Raw genomic sequence first — 27,596 nt, 5'->3', positions numbered from 1 at the left:
TTTGTATTTTTAATTGTTTTGTAATGTGTTCTTTGATTCAAATATTATTATACTAAACACATTTTAGGTTATATATCACAGAAGGTATTATTTGAGAGAGTGTTGTGTTCATACAAATTAAGTCTTTCCTGTTTTCATGTTTCAGTTCTCTTTCTGGAGGTAACATTCACAATTTATTCTTCCAGTATTAATTCTGTAGCTGCATGTAATGTTCTCTTAGTTCTCCTTCTCCTCTCATTTCATTGTTCATTATTCTGCATAGTTCTTTCCAAGTTTTAAAAAAGTTAGACTGCTCATGGTACAGTAGTATTCTATAATAATCATATATCAGAATTTATTTTGCCATTCCCCAATTGATGGGCATCCCCTTAATTTCCAAATCCTAGTCACCCTAAAGAGATCTGTTTTCAATAATTTGAAACATGTGGATTCTTTTCCTTTTTTACTGATCTTCTTGGAAAATAGACCCAGCAATCATACTCCTACTTTTTAAACTTTATCTGAATCAAAATAGATTATGTTGCAACCCTTTACCTTTACTCTTTGTATCTCTCGGCTTTAAATCTGTTTCTTACAGACAGCATAATATTGTTGGATTCTGTTTTTTTAATTAATATATTTATTTAGAATAGTTTTCCATGGTTACATGATTCATGATTTCTCCCACCCTTTTCCCCTCCCCCTCCCAGAGATAATAAATAATTACACTGGATTATACATGTATCATTGTTGAAAACCTACTTACATATTATTTGTATTTGCAGTAGGGTGATCTTTTAACTCCAAAACCCCCAACATATCCCCATCAAACCACGTGATTGATCATATGTTTTTCTTCTGAATTTCTGTTCCCACAGTTCTTTCTCTGGATGTGGATAATATTCTTTCTCTTAAGTCCCTCAGGATTGTCCTGGATCATTGAAGTGCTGCTAGTAGAAAAAGTCTGTTGTATTTGATTGTGCCAGTGTATCCATCTCTGTGTACAGTGTTCTTCTGGTTCTGCTCCTTTCATTCTGCATCAGTTCCTGGAGGTCATTCCAGTTCACATGGAATTTCTCCAGTTCATCATTCCTTATAGCACAATGGTATTCCATCACCATCAGATACCACAATTTATTCAGCCATTCCCTAATCAATATATACTCTCTTATTTTCCATTTTTGCCACCACAAAGAGTATAGCTATGAATATTTTTCTACAAGTCTTTTCCCTTATTACCTCTTTGGGGTACAAATCCAGCAGTGGTCTGGCTGGGTCAAAGAGTAGGCATTCCTTTAAAACCCTTTGTGCATAGTTCCAAATTGCCCTTCAGAATGGTTGGGTTAATTCACAACTGAACCATCAGTATATTAGTATTGTCCCAATTTTGCCACATCCCTTCCAACATTTATTTTTTTAAAACCCTTACCTTCTGTCTTGGAGTCAATACTGTGTACCCTGCAATTTTGGTAAAGTTGTTAATTATTTCCACTAGCCTCTTAGTTAATTTTCTAGGATTCTTTCTATATACTGTCATATCATCTGCAAAGAATGATAATTTAGTTTCTTTACTGCTGACTTTAATCCCTTTCATTTCTTTTTCTTCTCTAATTGCTACTGCTAGTGTTTCTAGTATAGTGTCAATAGATGCCAGGCCTGCTGGATGTAATTGTGGGGGAAGGAGGACCAGAAGACACTGAGAGTGAATCATGGCGAGGTTAATTTCATCACAGCTAGTATATTTTATAGGGCAATGTTACATAAGCTAAAGGATTAGGTGATCCTTTTGCATAGTCAATGGTTGGTAATAATTACACTCTTAGCACAATGATTTAGTTTAACTTACTGAAGCTTAGAACTTTCTATAGGATAATAAATCAGTATGTCAATGTGTAACCATCTAATCCAGATTCTCATTGAATCCCTGCATCAGTAGTTTCTTGGAAGAACATACAGTTTCTATAAAGTACAACAGGGATGGGTTAGAAACCTCAGGTGAAGACATGGGGCTACGTGACTGATTCTGGCTTGACCATAGCTTTGTTTTTACTGAGATACACTCTCACTACTGGGAGCTACAACTGCTCCTTTTTAAATATAAATTAATCAAAAGCTAGGTAATTGAGTATATGATTTGTATGAATTGCACAAGGCTAGAAAACTAAATTCCAATTCTATTTGCTTGGAAAAGGAGCCTTTGAAATTTCATTTTTTTACTAGGGTTATTTTCTTTTTCAGAATATGTCTCAGAGTATTCCTGCTGACCATAGTGATTTGTTATAGGCAGACATTTCTCCATGGCTTTAGCATAGGGGTTGAGATTACTTTTACTCGGGGAATTTTTGGCTTCAAATCTAGTGGTCTAATCCTAGGGTTACAAAGGCTTTTCCTCTGGGCTTTTTGCATAGCTTTAGTTGGATTGTTAGGTTTGCTATGGCTTCCATTGAGACTCAAGGTCCTTTTGCCTTCACGACGAGCATCATCTATCACAACTAAGAGAGCTACTCTTATTAACCCGATTCTATTAATATCCAATTCCTTGTTCTATAAGCCAATATTAACTTCTCTTTTACTTGTAAATCAATTTTGTTTTATTTTCTAAGTATCCATACTATTATGCTGCTAAGGATTATGTTCTGTTATGGGGAAATATACTAGAGTATGGTGTGTATCTCTTCTTCCTAATCAAATCTGCAATGTGTTTGGTATAAGATGTTTGGGTTAAGTCTTTTAAATTGTGAAGTAAGTGTGGGTTGATTATCCTGCGCCATCTTTCAGTGAAACAAGGTTGAGGTGAGATTGAACTAACAGAAGGGTAAATACACTTTGAAACCTCATATCTGTTACAGAAATAATTACAGCTAATATTAGAATACAAGGTATTATAAGTTACATTTTTCAAGGTAGCTGAGCAACAACAATTGTAATAGTTGGGTTGGAGTTAACATGAGCTCTTCTTTTGGCTTTTTTCCAAGTCATGGGGTTTGATGACTCAGGTCTTCAGAGTGCTCATCTGGGTTTTTCATATTTGACTGTTTCTGAAAGGTTCTCTGCCATAGGTATTTATTTCCTGTGTAAATAAAAACAAAACGTTAACCCCCATATTAGAATTCTGAGGGTTTTTGGGGGGAATATGCAAATGGATTAATTTACAAGGGATTCATTGTAACTCTAATTGAAACAAAAACTTGGGGTGGGATACAGTTTCTTAAGTAAGTAGTGGAACATATTTGATTGCTATGCACATTCAAATTTCATGGGCTTTGATTATTATTTTACTTTGCTTTGATTATAGAAATTTGCTTTGATAGGAAAAAAGCAGGGAAAGGATTAAACATTGATTGACTTCAGGTAAGAGGCAGGGTTATTAATCAGGCATGCAGTGACAATTGCACTTTATGATACCTTGTCTTTCCTTTTGAATTGTGGATATAGTTCAATGATCTATCAGACAACTGTACGTGATTTCAAAATTCAAAAATATTAGTTGCAATCCCAAAAGCTTTTACCTTAAACAGCAAATCTCACCAATTGCAGCTTGGAGCTGAAAATTTTCCAAGATTCACATACATAATGAAAAGTTTTGATTTTATAAGTCATGATAACCAAATTTTCCCCCAATAATTTTCCAGGATTTCTGAATTTCAATACTTATTGACAATGCTTAAACTATTTGGCAATTCTTCCAATTTAATAGAAAAAGGGTTAATTATTTTGTTGGGAGTTAAATTTCCACTAACATTATCTTGATTAATGATGGCTGGTACAGGGGCTGGTCAAGAACTTGGAAGAGAGTCAACGTTATCCTAATACATAACATTTGTATGTTGTCTTAACTAATTTACTTTAAAATTTTGGTTTACAATACAAATCATATATCATTGCAAGTAAACATGATCAAATTCTAACAAATTGCTTATAAAAATATTTTTAATTTTTTGAGAACTGTATTTGCATAAAGTACATACTTCGGGAACACTCAATATATAACAATTTAGTAAAAAATCCAATACTTGTGATTATTTAGGTTATGGTATTATTTTCCATAACAGATCAAAGAGTCAATGAGGCTGCTAATTAATACCATAGGCTTTAAATTTACTGTGAGGAAAGGGTCAATAAATTTGTAAGAAGTTTAAAATTTTTAGCAATATTATCTAAAAAGTGTCCTGATTGTGATTTATATTGACTTTGCATCCTATAGGTATATATTGCTTGGGAAATAAGGAAGAAATATCTTTTTATTACTAGCAACCATGTTTTTATATTTTTTATAAACTAGATTACTATACTTATAAAATTTGCATGTTTTAACCATGATATTAAATTACTTTCAATAGATGTTGATTTAAAACTTCAGAACTTTCAAATCAATACTCCAAAATATTTTTACATAGTTGATTAAATTTCACCAATTATATTCTGTTATAGTATGTATTGTATGTATTTTGCACTAGATTTTTCATTCCTTGTCTCCTCTTTACCCTTATAGCAAACAGAGGAGAGGTAATTACACTTAATTGTATATAATCTACACAATCTTATTCTAAGTCCTGTGTGATTTCTGGGCTGTTCAAATTTTTCTAGTGTGACAAGGAAATCACTTTAAAAGACTGATATATATTAATTTAAGGTCACCAAGGAATTCAGCTATGTAATTCCTAAATGAAAACTCAAGTCAGCCATCAGCCTTTTATAGAGTTTAATTACAAACAGGAGGAAGAAAGGAATTAGAGATAGAGAGAGAGAAAGGGGAGAGAAGGGAATAGGGCTTAAATACCCCCTCTGTTTAGGCTGGGCCAAAAAGGCCCAAGCCCTTAGATAGCTGGGGCAAAGAAATGAGATCAGTCCCTATTACTCACGTGACCAAAATGGAGAAACAGTCTCAAAGGCCCCCACCTTCAGCTTCCTTCAGAGCAAGATTCTCAGGGCACACTCCAACCACTCAGACCAACTCCTCAACCACACCCTGAGTCTTCAGACCCCTCTATCTTTAAGGAAACCATCCAAGTTCCCTCCCCTCAGTTCTCACATCTACCAATCACTGTCCATCAATTTCCCTGTGCCAATGGAGGCTCTAGCTTAACCCAGGACTGCCCAGAGGTCTCTGGCTTTGCACATGTCTGTTGAAGGTCATATTTTCAAATAATTAAATCTTTGATCCTTTGCTACAGCCCTTCCTAAATCCTGTTAACCTGAGTAGGGTAGAGATTGGAATAATTAAATTTTGATCTATGCTGCAGCCCTTCCTCAATCCTGTTAGGACTGAGTAGGGTGGAGATTGATTCCAAGTATCTCCATTGTATCAATTCTAAAATCAATCATGACTCAAAGAAATTCCTGTTCTATGCTTAAGCATAGGTCAAAGTCCTTTCCATTGTTCAGCAAAAGGTTTCTGTCGTAAAGTAATCTTAAGAAGGGAGGAGGAGGAACCTCTCATGCCAATGGGGTTCACATTCCAATAGACTATCAGTAAGAAATTTTTCAAGTATGAAATTTCCCAATGGTGAAATTTCCAACATTTATAAGTCTAAGGAATTTTAAGGTTTACACTAGTCAAATTCATTATTCATTTACACTGTTTGCGTATTACATTTGTACATCTATCCTTGCCCAATTCAAGTGAAAACAATTTTTTTCTTTACAATATAGTTGCCTACATACTTTGTTTTTATACATAGTTACATTTTAGCAAATTGCATGTTAATCCTTAGCTCATGAATTTCTTCTTATATACTGCACCTACTTTAAAAAATTAATTCAATTAATTAATTTAGAATATTTTTCCACCATTACATGATTCTTTTTCTTTCCATCCCCTCCTCCCTTCCAGAGTCAATGAGCAATTCCTCTGGGTATTACATGTATCATTGTTCAAAACCTATTTCCATATTATTAATATTTGCAATAGAGTGATCATTTAAAGTCAATATTCCCAATAATATCCTAATTGAACCATGTGATCAATCATATGTTTTTATTCTGTGTTTCTACTCTCACAATACTTTCTCTGGATATGGATAACATTCTTTCTCATAAGTCCCTTGGAATTGTCCTAGATCATTGCATTACTACTGGTAGAGAAGTCCATTACATTCTATTATTCCACAGTGTATCCATCTCTGTATAATGTTCTCCTGGTTCTGCTCCTTTCTCTCTGCATCAACTCCTGGAGGTCATTCAAGTTCACATGGAATCCCTCCAACTCATTATTCCTTTTAGCACAATAGTTTTCCATTACCGTCAGATACCATAATTTGTTCAGCCATTCTCCAATCGATGGACACTCCCTCATTTTCCAGGTTTTTGCTACCACAAAGAGTATGGCTATGAATATTTTCATACAAGTATTTATCATTATTATCCCTATTATCTGCACATACTTTTAAAGTAATTTTTGTATCTGAATCAAGTACAATGCTGTTTAAATTTCCATATTTATGATATACCAAATTCTTAATACATATATCATTTCAAATTTCCAACTTTTAAAACCCTAATGTTAATTATGTTTTACTTGTTGATTACATAATGGTACATGTTTTAAAGTAATAATTTTACACGTTCACGTCTAATACATCATACAAAATCTTTATATTACATAACATCTATTAATAAGTTGATATTAAATTCTTACATACATCATACTCCTTTTTTAAACCCTAATATTTATTGAGCAGTCAACATGACACTTATCAGAAGTTTTGCTGCTCATCTGTTTAAAAAAAGAAAAAAACTTTTTGCATCAGACTAGCTATATTACACTTAGTCAATTCTCCAATTCAGTTTAACAAGCATTTTTGGTATGTCAAAGCATTCAAATCTGTAATTATTATACATTGCAAGTCCTAATAAACAATTTTTTCACTGTAAGTTTTGTACATTCTTAAATTTGTGCTAGAATTTTCTTTTTAACTGGTCACCAATTATCACAATGAATGAATTTATACTGTACCATTATATATATTAAAACCCTTAGCAAATTTTTAAGGTATAATATATATAATATATATATATATATAAATTTTAATATTAAATCTAATTGAAGTTCAGAACAAGCTGTGAGCCAATTGTGGCATCAAATCTCTCTTTTTCTTTGTTCTTATCTTCTTCCCTTCCTCAGGGCCCATCCAAGAAAAGGAGGAAGAACAAAATGCTGAACATATTTTTTTTACTTTTGTCCTCTGTTAATATTTTGTAATTGTGGGATGAAATTATCCCTTTATTATCTTCATCATTTCAACCCCTCCCTCCTTGTGGCCATCAAGGAGAGGAGAGAAGAGATTTCTGACTATATTATATACTTGTCCTTCATGTGTAACCAATTAAATTATCTCAAAGTTTAGGAGATTCAAAAATCCATAAAATTCACAAAAATGTTGTTTTTTGAATTACACAAATGGTCTCTGTCTGTCTCCTCAATTTTCTCTGGATCAAGTCAAAGAAGGCAGAGAGGGTCACCTCTTTTATCTGAGGTTTATTTTTCCAAAAACATAACTCTCCCATTGTGCATGGACAAACAACATGAAGAAAACACAGATATATCTCAGGTATTTCATATACTCTCTGACAACATGGAACATATAACACTGACTTATCATGGACAGATGGCATACAGACAACATAAATTTACAAGATAAACATAAAACACAAGTAATGGACTTCTGTGGGATGAACAGTGGTGGGTTTTTGTATTGTACTGGTAACATTAGAAGCCCTATTCTGAAGGGTATTTGCTGCCTAGATATGATTTGCACTTTTTCTGGGGCTTTTTACAGCTGCTTAGTGAGAAAAGGGTTAGCTTTTTGTAAGTGTGAGTTTAACAAATCCTAGTTTTGAATTGCTTTTTTTCATGCTCTAGTGAAAGTTATTTCCCTATTAATATATTATACACTTCTGAGAAATTGAGTTGTTCTTGAGGCAGCAGTAGTGGAAAGGGGAAGGTTTCAACTAACTTGTGGTTAGATTTAAGAGTTGGTCTCAACTATATCTCCTAGCTATTAAAAAAATTATTTAGTCTATTTAGAACATTATTCCTTGGTTACAAGAATCATATTCTTTCCCTCTCATTTCTCCCCCCATTGCTTCCTATAGTCACTGAGTTTTACATGTGTCCTTGATCAGAGCCTATTTCTTTGTTGTTGATGTTTGCACTAGGAAGATCATTTAGAGTCTACATCCCCAATCATATCCCTCTCAACTCATGAATCAAGCAGTTGTTTTTCTTTGGTGTTGTTGCTTCCACAGTTTTTCCTGTGGATGTGGAGAGTGTTCTTTCTTGTATATCCCCCCCACCAAAATTGTTCAGGATCACTGCATTGCCACTAATGGAGAAGTCCACTACATTCGATTGTACCACAGTGTATCAGTCTCTGCATATAATGTTCTCCTGGTTCTGCTCCTCTCACTCTGCATCAATTCTTGGAAGTCATTACAGATGACATGGAATTCTTGCAGTTTATTATTCCTTTGAGCACAATGGTATTCCATGACAAACACATACCACATTTTGGTCAGCCATTTCTCAATTGAAGGGCATCCCCTCATTTTCCAATTTTTTTTTGCCACCACAAAAAGGACAACTATGAATATTCTTGTACAGGTCTGTTTCCTTACTATCCCTTTGGGTTACAAACACAGCAGTGCTATGGTTAGATCAACTATCTTTTAGCGCTCTTTGGGCACAGTTCCAAATTGCCCTTCAGAATGGTTGGATCAATTCACAACTCCACCAGCAATGCATTAATGTCCCTACTTTACCACATCCCCTCCAGCATTCATTACTTTCTTTTGCTGTCATGTTATCCAATCTGCTAGGTGTGAGGTGATATCTCAGAGTTGTTTTGATTTGCATCTTTTGGATTATAAAAAATTTAGAACACTTTTTCATGTGCTTATTAATAGTTTTGAATTCTTTATCTGAAAATTGCCTATTCATGTCTATTGCCCATTTATCAATTGGAGAATGACTTGATTTTTTGTATAATTGATTTAGCTCTTTATAAATTTGAGTAATTAGACCTTTGTTAGAGGTTTCTGTTATGAAGATTTTTTCCCCCAATTTGTTGCTTCCCTTCTAATTTTGGTTGCATTGGTTTTGTTTGTACAAAACATTTTTAATTTAATGTAATAAAATTATTTATTTTTTATTTTGTGACTCTTTCTAAGTCTTGCTTGTTTTAAAAATCTTTCCCTTCCCAAAGGTCTGACATGTATACTATTCTGTGTTCACCTAATTTACTTATAGTTTCCTTCTTTATATTCAAGTCATTCACCCATTCTGAGTTTATCTTCGTGTAGGGTGTGAGGTGTTGATCCAAACCTAATCTCTCCCACACTGTCTTCCAATTTTCCCAGCAGTTTTTATAAAATACTGGATTTTTGTCCCAAAAGCTGGGGTCTTTGGGTTTGTCATAGACTGCCTTGCTGAGGTCATTTACCCCAATAATAACATTTTTAAGAGTTACCAATATTGTCTTTTCTTGTAGGGATACATATCATTTTAACTTATTGGGTCCCTCAAAAAAAAGATTTTTTAGTTTGTTTTTGTTTTTTACCCCTTTATTAGTTACCTTTTGATGATTCTTTTGAGTTTTGTGAATGGGCATCAAATTTTCTCTTCATGTATGGTCTTTTTCTGCTGCCTTGTGAAGTTGATTGCTTCTAATTCTATTCTTGTTTTTAAAGACTAAGTTTCATCCCTGGTTTTTGATCATCCTTCTCCTTCTGGTCTGATTTTCTTTGGAGGTCACCTTTCATCTTTGCCTCATTTTGAAGCTGATTAATTTTGGCTTTCACGACACTATTTTCTCGTTTTAGTTTAAGTGTCTCTGTTTCCAAATGATTTATCTTGCTTTATAAGTTCTCTTCCCAGTTGTCTTAAGCCTCTCTTAATTTTGTTTTGAATTATATTTTGAGTTCTTCCAAAGCCTGTGTCCAATTTGCTGGAGTTTCTGTGTTTTTGCTTGGTGTTCCTTGATCTTCCTCTGTTACACTTGCTCTTTGTTCATTGCCTTAATTGAAGCTGTCGATAGTAATTTCTTTTTTCTTTTTCTGTTGTTTGCTCATATTTTCTTTTTTCTCTCCCTATTAGTCTTGCTCCTCTCATTATGAGCTAGATCTGTGGGTTTGGGTTTTTTTTTTTTTTTGTCAACCTTCACCCTTGGAGCTTAGCATGGCTCTCAGAGAGCAGTCTGTGGGGGAGGGGTGTTGGAGCTTGAGCTTCCACTGCCCTCTGAAGGCTTGATAAGATTAAACCCAGCTGAGTTGAACTTGCAGAGCTGGATATGCCCTGAGGCCAAAACCTTGGGATGGGGGAGAGCAATATGGAGTGTCTCAGTTGCAATTGGGCTGCCTTCTTTGAGGTTTTCCTCCAGCTGCCTCGCTGCCATTTGTGTTCAAATCCCTGACCTTGACACAGCTTTACCCACAAGGTACTTCCTTTAGACTCACTCCCTTGCCTAGCCAAGGATTCCATCCACTGCTGGAGGCTCAGTAATGTAGTTGGGGGAGGGGTCCTGGAATCTTCCTTCTATCTTCCCCTTATAACCTGAGTGTTATTGAATTCAGACTTTTTTGGGGGAGTACCTTTTAATTTGAGTTCAGTAGGAGGATTCCTTAATTTTGTCCTGTTGTTAAATTTGGTTTTTAGTCCCCTAGGAGTATTTTGTTTTTAATTGGTGAGGAAGGGTTTTCAGAGTTCTGAACTTTCACTGCCTCTATGCCACCATCTTGACTCCACCTCTCCTAGCTATTTTTTTTGAAAGCCATCAAGACTTTTAAAAATGTTTTATTATTACTAAACAGAATCTTTCCAAAAAACTGTGGGTAGAAACAGTTTTTTAGGCTGGTAAAAAATGTGGAGTAGCCATCCCCTTCTGGAGGGGAGGAATTTTAAGGAAGGAGTTTTGTCATTTTGAATTGGCTATTTCTGAGAGAGGGAAACCTGCCTTGTCTGTGAGTTTTGAATCTCCTTTTTGAGGTTCAGCAATCTGATCTTAAAGGAGCCTGGTCTAGTCGGTGTCAGGTATAATGAAGATTGTTACAGAGCTGTACTGATCTTTCCCCCTTGATCCTGTAACATAGATATTAACACCTGTATAAATATTTCTTGCTCTTTTGAGCTACTTTGTCCCCTTGATTTACTCCTGACTGTTCCCTCCCCTGCTTCTAAAAAAATTCCATAGAGGTAATTGTGGATTTGGGAGATGGGATGAAAAGGATGGATAGGTTTCTGGGATCAGGACTACAAGACACTGATGGTGAATCATAGAGAAGTTTATTTCATCACAGCTAGTATTTTACTGGGATCCACTCTCACTATTGGGGACTACAAATAGAGGTGATAATAGGTATCCTTGTTCACTCCTGATCTTGTTGGGGAGGCTTCTAACTTCTCCCCATTGCAGATGATACTTGCTGATGGTTTTAAATATATACTGTTTATAATTTTGAAGAAGGGCCCTTCTATTCCTATATTTTCTGGTGTTTTTAATAGGAATCGGTATTGTATTTTGTCAAAGGCTTCTCTTCTTCATCTACTGAGATAATTAAATATGATTTCTGTTGTTTGATTATTGGTAAGGTCAATTATATGGATGGTTTTTCCTAATATTAAACCATCCTTGCATTTGTGGTGTAAATTCCACCTGGTTATAGTGAATAATCCTTGTGATAACTTGCTGTAGTCTTTTTGCTAGTATTTTACTTAAGATTTTTGTATTTATGTTCATTAAGGAGATTGTTCTGTAGTTTTTCTTCTCTGTTTTTTATTTATTATTTTTTTATTGGAATCAATATCATATTTGTGTCATAAAAAGAATTTGGTAAGACTCCTTCTTTGCAATGGAATTCTGTTTTTTAATTCACATACCTACTCTTTTTAGCATTTCTTCCCACTTATTTTAAGTAATGATAATTAACTGCATTTCCTTCCATCTTATTTTGTCCATTTATCCATCTCTTTTTAGCCTTTCCTTGTTCATAAATGTTCTTGTTTCTGTCTATAACCCTAGCTTACTCGGCCTTTTGCTTGCCCCATTCCTCTTTCTTCTTCCCCTTTTTACTTCCCTATAGTATGAGATATGTTTCAATCACTAACTGTATGTGGCTGTTATTCTCACTTTGTTCTGATTCCTATTATAATAAGGATCAAGCATTGCCTGTCATTAACCCACATCTTTCCCTCCACTATATTGATGCTTACATGCTTCCTCATGTGAAATAATTTACTCCTAACTTTCTCTCCTTTGCCCTTTTCCTAATCCCTAATTTTTAACCATTCGAAGTACTCTCCACTCTCTATGTATGCTCCTATTCTCTGCCCTAATAGTAATAAAGTTCTTAAGTGTCTTCAGTACCTTAAGTACCCTAAGTACTTTTAGGTACATAAGGTACTTCAGCTTTCTTAGATATTTGAGAATTGTCACTTTAAGCATTTTAAGTACCTTAAGCATCTTCTTTCATAAATATGTTAAGTATCCTAGTTATCACTTTCCCCTGGTATGATTATGATTAGTTTAATCCCATTAAATTCCTTGAGTTTTTTTCTTTTCTGATTGCCTTTTTATTCTTCTCTTGAGTATTGAATTTGTTCATTGAATTTTCTTTTTGGCTCTGGTATTAGCTCAAGGAATGCCTTGAAGTCCTTTATTTCATTAAATAATTCATTTTTCTCCATGATTTTTATATTCAGTTTTGCTGGATAGCTGATTATTGATTGCAGTCCTAGATCCTTTGCATTATAGAATATCATATTCCATGCCTTCTAATTCTTTCATGTAGAAGCTAGGAACAGCTATGTAGCACAGTGGATAGAGCACCAGATCTGGAATCTGGAGGACCTGGATTCACATCAAGCCTCAGACACTTCCTAGTTGTGACTGGTCAATTCACTTAACCCTAAGTTCTTAGCACTTGTGAATCTTCTCTCTTAGAATTGATACTAAGACAGAAGGAAAAAGTTATTTTAAAAAAATTTAGGAGATACTAGGTCGTTTGTTATCCTAATTATGGCTCCATGGTATTTGAATATTTTTTCTGGCTACTTACAGTATTTTCTCCTTGACCTGAGAGTTATAAAATTTGGCTGTAATAGTTCTGGAATTTAAAATTTTTTAATCTTTTGCAAATCATGATTGGTAGATTCCTCTAAATTCTAATTCTCCCCTCTTGTTCAAGCACACCAGGCCAAAATGGTGTGTAGGCTCTTTAAAATTTTTTTAAAATTATTTTTATTGTTACTTTCAGATAGTCCACTGTTTATTAGTTATTTCTCCAAGATCTATTTTCTAGGTCAGTTTAAAAAATTTTATTTATTCAATTTAGAACCTTATTCCTTTGTTACAAGAACCATATTCTTTCCCTCCCTTCTCTCACCCCACCTCTTCCTGTAGCTAACTCATAATTCCACTGGGTTTCACATGTGTCCTTGATCAGAATCTAGGTCAATTTTTTTACAGTGTGGTATTTCAGATTTTCTTCTATTTTTTCCACTCATTTGAATTTGTTTTATTATCTCCTAATACCTTATGGAATGATTAATTTTCATTTATCCAATTCTATTTTTTAGGGATCTGTTTTCTTCTTAGATGTTTTATACTTACCTTTTTAGGGAGTTATTTTCTTACTTGAGGCTTTGAATTTCCTTTTTAGGGAGCTGTTTTATTCAGTCTAGATGTCACTTTTTATACATCATGTTGTGTACCACCATCTCCTGGCAAATTGGACTTTGTTGGGCTAAGTTCTTTGCACTGCTTCTCATGCTGGATCATGCCTGGCTTTTGTTATGGCTGCATTGTTCTGGGATGTTTTCCTTGGACTGCCTCCTATATTGTATTTCATTGGGTTCATCTCTCCTCCTCCTCAAGATGAATTGACCCAGTTGTGCTTTTTCCCTTGCTGCTTTTGCTATATCATTCCTGAGTTGTCCACTTGGGGCCTATGTAAATCTTGAAATTTCTCAGACTTGTGAATGTTAAAAATTTCCCCATTGGGGAATTCTCAATTGGATCAATTCCCTACTGGGAACATTCCACATTTGGATGTGAGAACTCTACTTGGATCAGAAATAGGAAGACCTCTTCTCCACCTGTACTTAAGGACTGCTTTAGGGGAAAAAACTCCTTGCTAAACAATGAAAGTACTTAAACCCATACTTATAATGAGGCAAAAAGTTCTTTAAGCCATGCCTATTTTTAGAATTAATACAATAGGGTGCTAAGTACCTATTAAAGGTCAGGCAACTTGTAAACTTGCCAGGAGCAAAGAGGTGAAAACTTATTCAGAAGTTTTTTTTTTTTTCTGGTACAAACTTACTAAAGGGATTAGTCGACCCAGCAGTGAATTCAGAATGGGTTGTCCTTTGGAAAACGTCTACTGTGATTGGTAGATGGAAGAACTTAGGGGAGGTGATATAGGAGAAACCCCCCTATATAAGAAAAAGCAGAATCTCTTGAAAGAAAATCCTTTTGAGGAAGATCTCTAAGGAGGTCTCACTGGAGCTCCTCTGAGGGGACTCTGTCCCTCTGGAGGCTCTTGAGAGAGGCCCTTTGAAACAGTCTCTGGCTGGAAGGCTCTTTGAAGAGGACTCTGGCCGGAACTCTCTCTGAGGAGACTCTGTCACTAGAATCCTTGCTTAGACAGACCTTGTGGTGAGTGATAAAAGACTGACTGACTGATCTCTCTCTCTTAAAATTCAGGTTTAGGCCATGTTGGCTTAAGGCCCTTCATACTTATTTCCTTTTTCTCTCTCTCTTTTCTTGTATTATAAATTAAATTCTCTATAAAACCCAGTAGACTTGGGTATATTCATAATTAGGAATATTTCCCTGGCGACCACCTTACATTTGATTTAAAACCAAGACACTATAGTGAAACATATTTTCTGTGGTCACAAATTTACTCACCCACTCTTATATCTACTACAATTTATATCTTCCAATATTTTACTCACTACAGTTTATTCCTCACCATTTTAATTCATTACAGTTTATGTCTCTCCCACTCTTTTAACTACCACAGTTTATGGCATCCACTCTTTTAAATGCCACACCTATTGAACCTCATTTTCCCCTCCTTTCCCAGTTGCTGTCCCTCTGTGCTGTTATGGGCCAGAGCACTGCTTCACTGTTTTCTTTTGGCTTTGGTGCTCCAGGTTCATTCTGAAATTTTTTTGTTGTTGTTTTATTATGGTTGTCATAATGGTTACAAATCCCAAGTCTTTCTTTTCCATATTAGCTATCCTGTTTAACTGTTTCCTTTTCAATAGTAACTGCATTGGTCTTTCTTGTGTAAATTAAAAAAAATTGTGATCAACTTATTCCATTTTTGTTGCAATCTTTATCTCTTATTTTGTCATGCTATGGTGGACAACTAGCCTCTGAGTCAGGATAACTTGGCTTTAAATACCCCGTCTGATACAATTTCGCTGAGTGACTTTAGACATATCATGTAATCTCTCAATGCTTCCTAGATCTGAAAGGTGATTTCTTTCTGGCTTTTCTCATTTGTTTTTCAACATGATCTTTTTCTCTAAGTGGTAGATACATTTGTAGCATATCTTGATGTAGTTTTCTGTTCTTTTTCACTAATTTGTACAATATACACAATTATCTCTACCAAAGAGTTGCTTTCATTTGGACCCTCCATATTTTCCTCATACATCTTAGAATAATACTTATATAGTTTTAATATTTTTAAGTTTTGTTTGCAAAAAAAATTTTATTTACAACTCAGTTTGGCAAGGGAGGTAGACTGTTTCAATATTATCATTGTGTTATTTTACTTGTCTTGTCCATGGTCACATAGATAGAGTCAACAAGTATTTCTTAAATTATTACTCTGTGCCAGATTCTGTTCCTTATAATTAATGTATTTTCTAGGATTCTCTTAAGTATACCGTCATATCATCTGCAAAGAGTGACAGTTTAGTTTCCTCATTGCATACATTAATCACTTCAATTTCCTTTTCTTCTCTAAATGCTAGTGTTTCTAGTACATTAAATAATAGAGGAGATAATGGGCATCTGTGCTTCACTCCTGACCTTATTGGGAAGGCTTCTAACTTATCCCCATTTCAGATTATACTTGCTGATGGTTTTAAATAAATACTGCTTATTATTTTGAGGAAAGGTCTTTCTATTCCTGTATTTTCTAAAGTTCTAAATAGGAATGGGTATTGTATTTTGTAAAAGGATTTTCCTGCATCTATTGAGATAATTATGTGATTTATGGTAGTTTGATTATTGATAGGGTCAGTTATGTGGATGGTTTTCCTTATATTGAACCAACCTTGCATTCCTGGTATAAATCCCACCTGGTCAGAATGAATAATCCTTGGAATGACTTGCTATAGTTTCTTTGTTAGTATTTTACTTAAGATTTATATGTTCAACTATAATGCAAATTCCAACAACAGGGAAATGGGTTCCAGTCAAGAACACATGTGATAACCAGTGGAATCATGTGTCGGCTATGGCAGAGGGAAAGGTGGTGGGAGGGGGGAGGGGAGGAAAAGAAAATTATCTTTGTTTCCAGTGAATAAGGTATGGAAATGACCAAATAAAATAATGTTTAAAATTAAAAAAAAAGATTTATATGTTCATTAAGTAGATTGGTCTATAGTTTTCTTCCTCTTATTTTTGGTCTTCCTGGATTGGGGATCAGTACCCTATTTATGTCATAAAAATAATTTGGTAAGACTCCTTCTTTGCTCATTTTTGTCAAATAGTTTGTGTAGTATTGGGATTCATTGTTCTTTAAATATTTGATAGAATTCACTTTGGTGAATCCATCTGTTCCTAGGGATTTTTTCTTAGGGATTTCTGACTTGTTCAATTTCTTTTTCTGAGACGGGATTATTTAAGCATTCTATTTCCTTTTTTAAAAAATCTAGACATTTTATAGTTTCCATTTTGCCTAGATTGTCATATTTATTGCCATATAATTGGGCAAAAGTTATTAATAATTGCCTTAAACTCCTCTTCATTAGAGGTGAGATAGCTCCCTTTTCATTTAGATGCTGTTAATTTGATTCTCTTCTTTCTTTTTTATTAAATTAACTAGTACTTTACCTAATTTATTTATTGTTTTTCAGAATACCAGCTCCTTATCTTATTTATTAGTCCAACAGTTTTTCTTTACTTTCAATTTTATTTCTCCTTTGAGTTTTAGGATTTTCAATTTAGTTTTTATTTGGGGATTTTTAATTTGTTCTCTTTTATAATTTTTAAAGTTGTGAACCCAATTCATTGATCTCTATTTTGTTTGATATAGGTAGTCAGGAATATAAATTTTCCCTTGAGTTCTGCTTTGACTATATCCCATAGATTTTGATATGTTGTTTTTGTCATTTTCTTTATCTTCATGAAATCAGTAGTTTTTCTGTGATTTGTTCTTTAACTCATCAGTTTTGAAACATTAGATTATTTATTTTCCAAATAATTTTAAATTTGCCTCTCCATGAACCATTATTATTTATAGTTTTTTTATCACATTATGATCTGAAAAAAGTTGCACTTATTATTTCTGCTTTTCTGCATTTGTTTGTGATGTTTTTATGCCCTATCACATGGCCATTCTTTGTATATGTACCATTTGCTGCTGAGAAGGTATATTCCTTTTTATCTCTATTTAGTTTTCTCTAAATATCTATTAACTCTAATTTTTCTAACATTTCATTCAGTTCCATTACTTCTTTTTTATTGATTTTTTTGTTCAATTTATCTAGTTCTGATAGGGAAAGGTTGAGGTCCCCACTAATTTGTTTTACTATCTATTTCTTCCTTAAGCACCTTTAGTTTCTCCTTTAAAAATCTGGATGTTGTAATGTTTGGTTCATAAAAGTTTAGTATTAATATTACTTCATTGTTTATAGTACCTTTTAGCAAGATGCAATTTCCTTCTGCATCTCTTTTAATCAGATCATTTTTTACTTTAACTTTGTTTGATATCATGATCACTACTTTTTTTTTTTACTTTAGATGATACATAATAAATTTTGTTCCAGGCTTTTAGCTATAATCTGTGTGTGTCATCCTGCCTCAAATGTGTTTCTAATATAGTAGGATTTTGGTTTTTAATCCACTCTTCTATCTGTTTATTTTTATGGATGAGTTCATCCTATATGCATTCAGAGTTATGATTACTAACTGTATATTACCATCCATCTTATTTTCCCTTTCTTATAAATACTGGAAATGCAAGAAAAAGTAAAAATATGTCCCTTCCCCTAAAAGAAGACATTTTAATAGAGGAGATCACATGTAAATAATCTTAAACATACAAGGTAGATGCAGAGTAAATGAAAGGTAATCTCTAAGAAAATCCATTAGCAGGAAGGGATTTGTCTGTGGAGTCTGTTGATGAAGGTGACATTTGAGTTAACTAGGTATTCAGGAAATCAAGGAAAATGAGAGGGGAAAGCAAGTGGATATAGTTTTCTGGGCCTATATGATATCTAGTGAAAAGTTTGGGAATCCTGAAGTAGTAGAGTATGAGGGATGGAGGCTTGTTTATAGAGAATGTAGAGGGGAGCAAATGTTATAAGGAGAATGGTGAGATAGGATTGGGTTTTGTGGTTGAAGAGCTTTACAAACCTGATAGACAAATTTGAATTTCAACTTGTTCCTGAAAGTAATTGGGAGACACTACAGTTTATTGAGTAGGGTAGTGACAAGGTCAAAGTTGTGACTTTGGAAAATTACCATGGTAATTAGGAAGTATATAGTTTAAATTAGGCATTACTTACTATCTTTACTTTTCCTAGATGGTATATTTCCCTTTCCCTACTTATTGTCAATTCAGTTGCTCTTTGCTTTGAATATTGACTTTCTAGTACACAGTCTGAGGTCAAAGAGGTTTCAGGAACTGGGGAGAAAAAGACCTAGAATTCTCCCCAAACAGTGTTGGATCAGAACCCATATACACTGTGAGAAGGAATTCACCTCCCTTTGCTTTGATTTAATCAATCAGGAACCTGGAGGTCCTTTACCATTGAGATGTGCAGGGATACACACATTGAAATCAATGAGACAAGAAATTGATCACATAAGCATTGCCCCCCAGGAAGGTGCCAGGCAAATTAAGGAACTATGATTGGTTCCTGATATGTGACATGGGAGAGCTATTGGGTGGAGAAAACTGCTTATAAAGGAAAGACCAGGGATATGGAAAACCCTCAAGCATTAGTGACTTTTGCTTAAGGTATACTCTTGCCCTGGTGACTTGTTGAAGAGATTCTCATGGATTCTGGCTGGAGATTGAGACCTGAAGGAAGCCCTGTCAGTGATGAGCTTCATTTCATCAGAATGACACATAGAGTGGTAGGCTAGGCAACTCCCTACCCTTTTCCTACATTTCCCTCTTTGGGAAATTACTTTGATATAATAAAGTTACTAAAGCTACTAGCTGCCTCAGAATTTAATTTTAAATATTATAATTTGGTGACCACAAAGTTTGACAAGTACTCTCAGTTTCTTCATATCTTCTTCACTTTTTACTCTTTCTAAACTATTCTTAAGTAAATTTGTTAATAGCTAAATTAAATTGGATAAACAATGCCAAGAGGCTGATAAGATCCAGTAATCAGTATTGATCAAAGATACTACCTGAAAGATCAAAGAGCTCTGGTTTGATGAGAATGAACTTATCAAAGCTTCTACCACACAGTCCAGAATGCCAGATTGGTGATAATGCATTAGGTATTGGGGGAGGTTAGCTTTTAATTTTCTTTTTTTGTACCTCCAAAAGAGATGGGTTTGGGGAATTAATCCTGAAAGAAAAACCAGGTGTAACCCAAATCTTTGCAGTTTCTAACCCTTTAAAGGAGAGTTTCTTGCTCCTGGGAATCCATTTTTTTTCTTTTTTTAAGGCCCTTTCTGAGCCCCCCACATACCTCTAGCATTAGATTAAGTGGGAAGTGGGACATTGAGGAGAGTAGCAGCAAGATTTCTAAACCTGCTCCCTTAACTCTGCAAAGTGTTTTAGGGCCTAATAAGGGGGAAATTTCAGCAAGGGACCCTGGTCTCTGCCTCTGTTCTCCACCCAAACCTTTTGGACTCAGTAAAGCTCAGGAAAGTGGCTCCCTGGCAATGTGGAACCATGTGACAACTGGCTTTTTGCCTTCCTGGGGGAGAGGGGAAGAGAGAGAACTCTTACCAACCTCTTAGCTAAAACTCAGGGTATACCCTGAGTGGTTTTACCTACAAGAATGTGTGTTTTATTTTGCCTTAAGTAAAAAAAAGCCTTTTCTTTTTCTTGTTTATGTTTTTTTGTTTGTTTTTTCCCCCCTCCCAAACCTTCCCTTACTACCTTTTGACCTCAGGTTAAGGATCCATTCAAAGCCTAATAAATTAGGGTGTGTCTATACCCACACCATTTTTTTTCTCTCTAGTCTTTATTACACCCTGCCCTCTAGCCCTATGAGAACCTAAATCCTAGCCAATACACACTAGGGGGGGTAGCATCATCTATAGACAGGAAGTAGTAGAAATGTAAATTAAATTTAATAATTAAATTTAAAAATAAATAGAGGACTGAGGATGATCCTGGAAAGTATGCCCCACATTGTGAAAGTGCAGCTTCCTGCCTATTTCAAACAGCTCCTGTTCCTGGAGAGCATTACCGTGTTTGCATGACTCATATTTTCAGAATGGCTTTTTTTAGTACTGTTCCTGGGTTTATGTACTGATAGGAGACCTGCAGTTTATCCATTCCTTCCCAAGAAAAAACAATGGAAAGATAACTTGATTAATCTCAAGACTCAGAAGGAAAATCCACCTCCCTCTCCTCTCCCTTACCACCATCTAAGCCTACCCAGTCTCTGTCTCACCCTGCCCACCCTTCCTCTTGCCCTGTCCATGTATGAAATTTTCTGTTAACAATTCCAAGAGCTATAAAAATTGGAGAAAAGGACTCTTGGATTCATTGCTCATATGTAAAATGGGCACTTCCTATTATTATATATATATATTAATTTAATCTAAAGTATTCCATTATACTATGATACTTTCTATTACTGTGTTTTGGCTATTAGTGTTATGTTCTGTAACATTAGTTGGATAAACTCTTTTCCATGGCAAAGCCATAGGTACTTATGAATGCTGGGTTTGTCACAAGACAATAGGACCTCTGTCTTGTCATGGGCAACAATTCCAGTCTACAGTAATGAGATGTTACCACAGCTTACAACACAAGGAGGTCACATGTTGTCTAAATGGCCTTTTTTGCCTTTGTTAATTTCACATAAATGATGATGGATGAATGGACTCCATCAAAATGGTTACAGCCTACATTTGTGACCTTTGAAGAATTTAATGAGCTAAAAATCTCAATTGATTTTAATGGGTCTTCAGAAGTGATTTTCAGATATCTAGGAGCACCAGTACCTCTGACTGATCATTTGCCTATCTTTGACTTGTGTGTAACAAGAGGTAAGGGTCCATTGAATAGTAGTAAGTACATGGGAGACAAAGTGAAGTACAACAGCACTATTATATTCCCCACCTCTGTATTTATCTGTGCTAGAGTCCAGCTTAAAAATGCAATGGAAGAGGCATATAAATATGTCTTTTATAACTGTTACAATTTCATCCCTGAGAAGGGAGAATTTCCCATGAGGCTTGGTGAACCCTAGATAGTTTTATATCTGTAATTCTTCAGTTTACTTTATTCTTCTACCAGGATGGTAATCTATGTTCCTGTTGGCATTCTAGACCCAAAAGGTCTTCATCAGCAGTACAGAGGTATTCTGGGCTCTCCTGCCAAATTTTGGAATGATGACAGTAATAGACTCTGTTAGGAATAGCTCAGGTTGGAAGATTGGCTCAAGACAGAGCTCACACCATCTCTCAAACTACTAATGCCATCTCTTACCTATAGGAAGAGACTGATTCCTTAGCAAAAACAGTTTTCAGTCTTTTTTATATATAAATAGATCTGGAGACATTGTGACAAATCCATGAGCTTCAAAGGCCTTTAAATGATACAGAACAAGTAGCTATAGAGACTCACATGAATCCTAATGATAACTGCTGGAACCTCTTATGGCTACAGGAAATGGGTTTGTTTGCAGTTGTCATCAAATGAACTCTTATAATTTGAGGGATTTGGGTACTTCTTAGACCTGCATTAGTTGTAGTGCTACTATTTTTAAAAAGTTTTTTCCTGGTGAAAAAATCATGTACACACACTGTGGATCATGGTCAATTTAAAAAGGAAATAGAATAGATCTCACTTCTGAGTGAGAAACCTTTGCATTGTGGCTCTGCTTGCCTGACACGTTGTCACATGGTATGTAAGCTACGAATTTCTAATTTTTAAAAATTTGTATTGTTTTTCTTTTTATTTGCAATAGGATATTTGATTTTTTTCTTATTTTTTGTACTTGAAGTACATGAAATCAGAATTAATTTTTTTTATTTTTTGGATAAGTTTAAAATACCTATTAGCTCTAATACTTATGTATACCCAAAAGCTTTAGACTATGAAAATCTGCCATTGATTGTTACATATTATGGAACTTTTATTAATAAGTATGTCTGATTTCAGAAGAGATCACAAAAGAGCCACTGCACAATACTAGAAGCACAAGGTCAAGGAGACCAACAATCCCCATAGGATTAATGAGAATATGTACCAAGACAGAGGACTTGTTTTGAGGTTCCAGGAAGTGGCTGTTTGACAACTCCAGACACTGGTCTTCCCTGTGACAGAATTATTACAAGTACCTTAGTTTGGCTTTCATTTTGGTTTCCCTATCCCTGAGATTAAAGGTATAAGACCAGGGAATCACATATTTTCCCTTTTACCTCAGAATCTAGTCCCTTTTCTCTTATAATATGGCAATTTTCTGTAGTCTTGGCTGCTGATGGGTAAATGCTACATTGCTGCAATTGTCCTAAAAGCTTGTAAGACAATAATCATTTTAATTGGCCTTGCTGGTGATTCAAGGATCTGTTATGGGTTTATTCTTATTTACTCATAATTTTATACACATAAGATTTTGATATATTAATTTTTCCCCACAATTTGATTTTTTCTCTTCTATTTGTTTTTTTTTTGGAGGGGGGGTGGTTTTGGGTTTCTTTGACAATTGATTCATATACTCTTTAACTCAGCCATGTATTTTGGGGTGATCCTGATGTGTTGAGCAATACCCTTCTCAGGAGGATTGTATAATTAATCTAAAACCCAAGGTTTGAAATCTTTTGGATAAATTTCAGGAAAAGAAATTAACCAACACCCCAAAACAAGAAAGTGAAGCTTTTGAAGAAGGTGCCATAAGGAAGCCTGTGGAAACCACACACTGCATCAAAAGATCCAGCGTGAACATTGGGATATAATGAACTGAATCAAAGAGGGTTGAATATATCATTTATTCTAAATGTAAACTCTTATGCCAAAGGGGAATGCCCCCTAATTGACTTTTTGTCAATGCATCTATCAATCATTATGTCTTTTTTCCTATTTTATTTCCCTCTTATCCCCAAATTGTTGTAATTTTCCCCTTAGAAAGTGCAATATTCTATACACTTCTAGTAAAAGAATCTTTAAAGGTATAAGCTGGTTATTTGAAATGATTCATTGGGGAGACGAGGCATGTTAATCTCCCCAAACCCTCAATTGGAGAGATTTCAACATGCTCATCACTTAATAGAATCACAGTGGGGATTGGGAGAAGGGAATTCACCTCCCTTTGCTTTGATTTAATCAATCAGGGACTTGGAATTCCTCTCCCTTTGTTTTGATTTAATCAATCAGAAACCTGGAGGTCCTTTACCATTGAGATGTGCAGGGATATACCCATCCACAGTGAAAGGAGGTTGAAACCAATGAGACAGGAAATTGATCCCAAAAGCACTACCCTCCCCAGGGAGGTGCCAGGCAAATTAAGGAACTATGATTGTTTCCTGATATGTGACATGGTAGAGCTAGTGGGTGGAGAAAACTGCTTATAAAGGAAAGACCAAGGGTCTGGAAGACACTTGAGTGTTGTTGACTTTTGCTGAAGGTATATGCTTGCTCTGGTGACTCTAGCTGAAGATACTCTCATGCATTCTGGCTGGAGATTAGGACTTGAGGGAAGCCCTGTCAGTGGTGAGCTTCATTCCATCAGAACAGCACATAGGGTGGTAGACTAGGCAACTCTCTACCTCTTTCCTACTTTTCCCTGTTTGGGAAATTACTTTGATGTAAGAAAGCTACTAAAGCTAATAACAGCCTCATAATTTAATTTTAAGTGTCACACCATCCTGTAGCTATCTAATCCCTCAACAAAACTGATCTCTTTAGAACCTTTTAGTGGCATCATTCTTTTTTCTCCCAACCTAATTCTAGTGGCATCATTCTGATAAATATTTCAAGTTTAACCAATTCTATATATTCACAGTAGCATGATTATTAGTGGAATAAGGTGACATTCCTTACCTTGTTTAAAATTATAGAGGGATGATTAGGCCTTTACATAGAACTATTTACTCATGGAAAGAAACAATGTATATAATATTTTCAATAACTTTTTACTTTGTATATTGCTAATAAAGGGTTCTTATTTTATTTATTTACAGTACTTAGAACTTCGATTTAGTAAAAGAGTTCGCCTAGTTGGATCATTTCTCTTTATTATTCAAATGGTAAGTAATTTAACAAGTTCTCTTCTTTGTAATCTGATGTATTTAAAAGCTTATTTATATATAAATGAATCAATCTATTAATAAACTAGAATGAAAATATGAAAAGAGATATGAAATGATATTAAAATAGATAGCAAAAGGAAATCAAAATATTAAATGTAATAAAAAATGAAATAAATTTTATAATTTTATAGTTTTTTTGAAAGGAAGCCTCATTGTAGCAAAGATATTGACAAATATAGGTCAATGGTCAGGATGGTAAAAGAAGAATCTATTCAATATGAGAACTAATGGAAGTAAACTACGCCATATGAGAATTGATTGAAGGGTTGGCAATGTGACTGTCAAATCAGGACAAGACTAAATATATCTGTCCATAATTTTTTAAAAGTTGTCTTGTTAATTAATCTTGTTTTGCTTAGCCTTAAAGTGTGGAGGTGAAGAATTTAAGGTAGAAGTTGTAGAGACATTATGACAATGTGAAGACATTATCTTCCTATAAGGAACAATTGTTTGATAATTGGACTGCCTAAAAGTGAGAGTAGGTTCCTCGGGGAGATAGTAGAGATTCCTTTTCATGTAAGTTATTAATTTCTTAGGGTATCATAGTATAGGTAGAATGAGATGACCTCTGAGATCCCTTTCATCCTTTAGATTTAATTCATGTATATCAGATAATTGTTAGAAACAGCTCATTCCTACTTATTTATTATTTTTAAAGACATACTTTTACTGAGATTTTTGAAGAATGTTTACTATGAAGTAGGAAGGAAAGTATTTTCTATAATGTATCTAACCAATCTAGAGCTCTATGCACTAATCTCCTTCAAAGAGATAGAGAAAAGGAATCAATCTCTTTAACACATTTTATTTTATTTTTTAACATTGTTTTATTTGGTCATTTCCAAACATTATTCATTGGAAACAAAGATCATTTTCTTTACCTCCCCCACCCCATCACCTCTCCCATAGCCAACGCATGATTCCACTGGGTATCGCATGTGTTTTTGATTCGAACCCATTCCCGTGTTGTTGGTATTTGCATTAGAGTGTTCCTTTAGAGGCTCTCCTCAGTCATATTCCCTCAACTCCTGTAGTCAAGCAGTTGCTTTTCCTTGGTGTTTTTACTTCCACAGATTTTCCTCTGCTTGTGGATAGTGTTATTTCTCCTAGATCCCTGCAGATTGTTCAGGGTCACTGCATTGACACTAATGGAGAAGTGCATTATGTTTGATTGTAGCACAGTGTGTCAGTCTCTGTGTACAATGTTTTCCTGGTTCTTCTCCTTTCACTCTGCATCACTTCCTAGAGGTTGTTCCACTCTCCATAGAATTCCTCCACTTTATTGTTCCTTTTAGCACAATAGTATTCCATCACCAACATATACCACAATTTGTTCAGCCATTCCCCAATTGAAGGGCAAACCCTCATTTTCCAATTTTTGGCCACCACAAAGAGTGCAGCTATGAATATTCTTGTACAGGTCTTTTTCCTTATTATCTCTTTGGGGTACAAACCCAGCAGTGCTATGGCTGGATCAAAGGGCAGACAGTCTTTTATCGCCCTTTGGGCATAGTTCCAAATTGCCATCCAGAATGGTTGGATCAATTCACAACTCCACCAGCAATGAATTAGTGTCCCTACTTTGCCACATCCCCTCCAGCATTCATTACTTTCCATAGCTGTCATGTTAGCCAATCTGCTAGGTGTGAGGTGATACCTCAGAGTTTTGATTTGCATCTCTCTGATTATAAGAGATGTAGAACACTTTTTAATGTGCTTATTAATAGTTTTGATTTCTTTATCTGAGAACTGCCTGGTCATGTCCCTTGCCCATTTATCAATTGGAGAATGGCTTGATTTTTTGTACAATTTATTTAGCTCTTTGTAAATTTGAGTAATTAAACCTTTGTCAGAGGTTTTTATGAAGATTTTCCCCAATTTGTTGCTTTCCTTCTGATTTTAGTTACATTGGTTTTGTTTGTACAAAAACTTTTTAATTTGATGTATTCCAAATTATTATTTTGCATTTTGTGACTCATAAGTCTTTCTTGGTTTTAAAATCTTTACCTTCTCAAAGGTCTGACATGTATACTATTCTGTATTCGCCTAATTTTCTTATAGTTTCCTTCTTTATGTTCAAGTCATTCACCCATTTTGAATTTATCTTGGTGTAGGGTGTGAGGTGTTGATCTAAACCTAATCTTTCCCACACTGTCCTCTAATTTTCCCAGCAGTTTTTATGAAATAGTGGATTTTGGTCCCAAAAGCTGGGTTCTCTGGGTTTGTCGTATACTGTCATGCTGAGGTCACTTACCCCGAGTCTATTCCACTGATCCTCCTTTCTGTCTCTTAGCCAGTACCAAATTGTTTTGATGACTGCTGCTTTATAATATAGGCTGAGATCTGGGACTGCAAAGCCCCCTTCCTTTTTATTTTTTTTTTCATTGTTTCCCTGGATATCCTTGATCATTTGTTCTTCCAAATGAACTTTGTTATGTTTTTTTCTAAATCAGTAAAAAAAAAATTTTTTTTGGAAGTCCAATGGGTATGGCACTAAATAGATAAATGAGTTTGGGTAGGATGGTCATTTTTATTATATTGGCTGGTCCTACCAATGAGCAGTTAATGCTTTTCCAATTGTTAAAGTCTAGTTTTAGTTGTGTGGAGAGTGTTTTGTAGTTGTGTTCATATAGTTCCTGTGTTTGTCTTGGGAGATAGATTCCTAAGTATTTTATTTTGTCTAAGGTGATTGATTTTAAATGGTATTTCTCTCTCTAATTCTTGCTGCTAAAATGGGTTAGAGATATATAGAAATGCTGATGACTTATACAGGTTTATTTTGTATCCTGCAACTATACTAAAGTTGTTGATTATTTCGAGTAACTTTTTGGTTGATTCTCTAGGATTCCTTAAGTAAACCATCATATCATCCACAAAGAGTGATAGCATGGTCTCCTCATTGCCAGTTTTAATACCTTCAAT

General features: G+C 34.8%; 1 protein-coding gene across 1 annotated transcript in view; it reads left to right on the top strand.

The window, feature by feature from the left end:
• The window catches only part of LOC100020542 (sodium-coupled monocarboxylate transporter 1-like), a 229,483-nt gene that overhangs the window by 22,474 nt on the left and 179,413 nt on the right, over window positions 1–27,596 (top strand). The window contains exon 2 of the mRNA XM_016425807.2: window positions 24,546–24,611. Within this exon, the coding sequence (XP_016281293.2) occupies window positions 24,546–24,611 (66 nt within the window). The remainder of the gene's footprint in view (window positions 1–24,545; window positions 24,612–27,596) is intronic.

The sequence above is a fragment of the Monodelphis domestica genome, chromosome 5 (genome assembly GCF_027887165.1).
Source record: "Monodelphis domestica isolate mMonDom1 chromosome 5, mMonDom1.pri, whole genome shotgun sequence".
Taxonomy (NCBI): Eukaryota; Metazoa; Chordata; class Mammalia; order Didelphimorphia; family Didelphidae; genus Monodelphis; species Monodelphis domestica.
The sequence above is the reverse complement of the archived record's forward strand: the minus strand, read 5'-3'. Positions and strand labels throughout refer to the sequence as shown.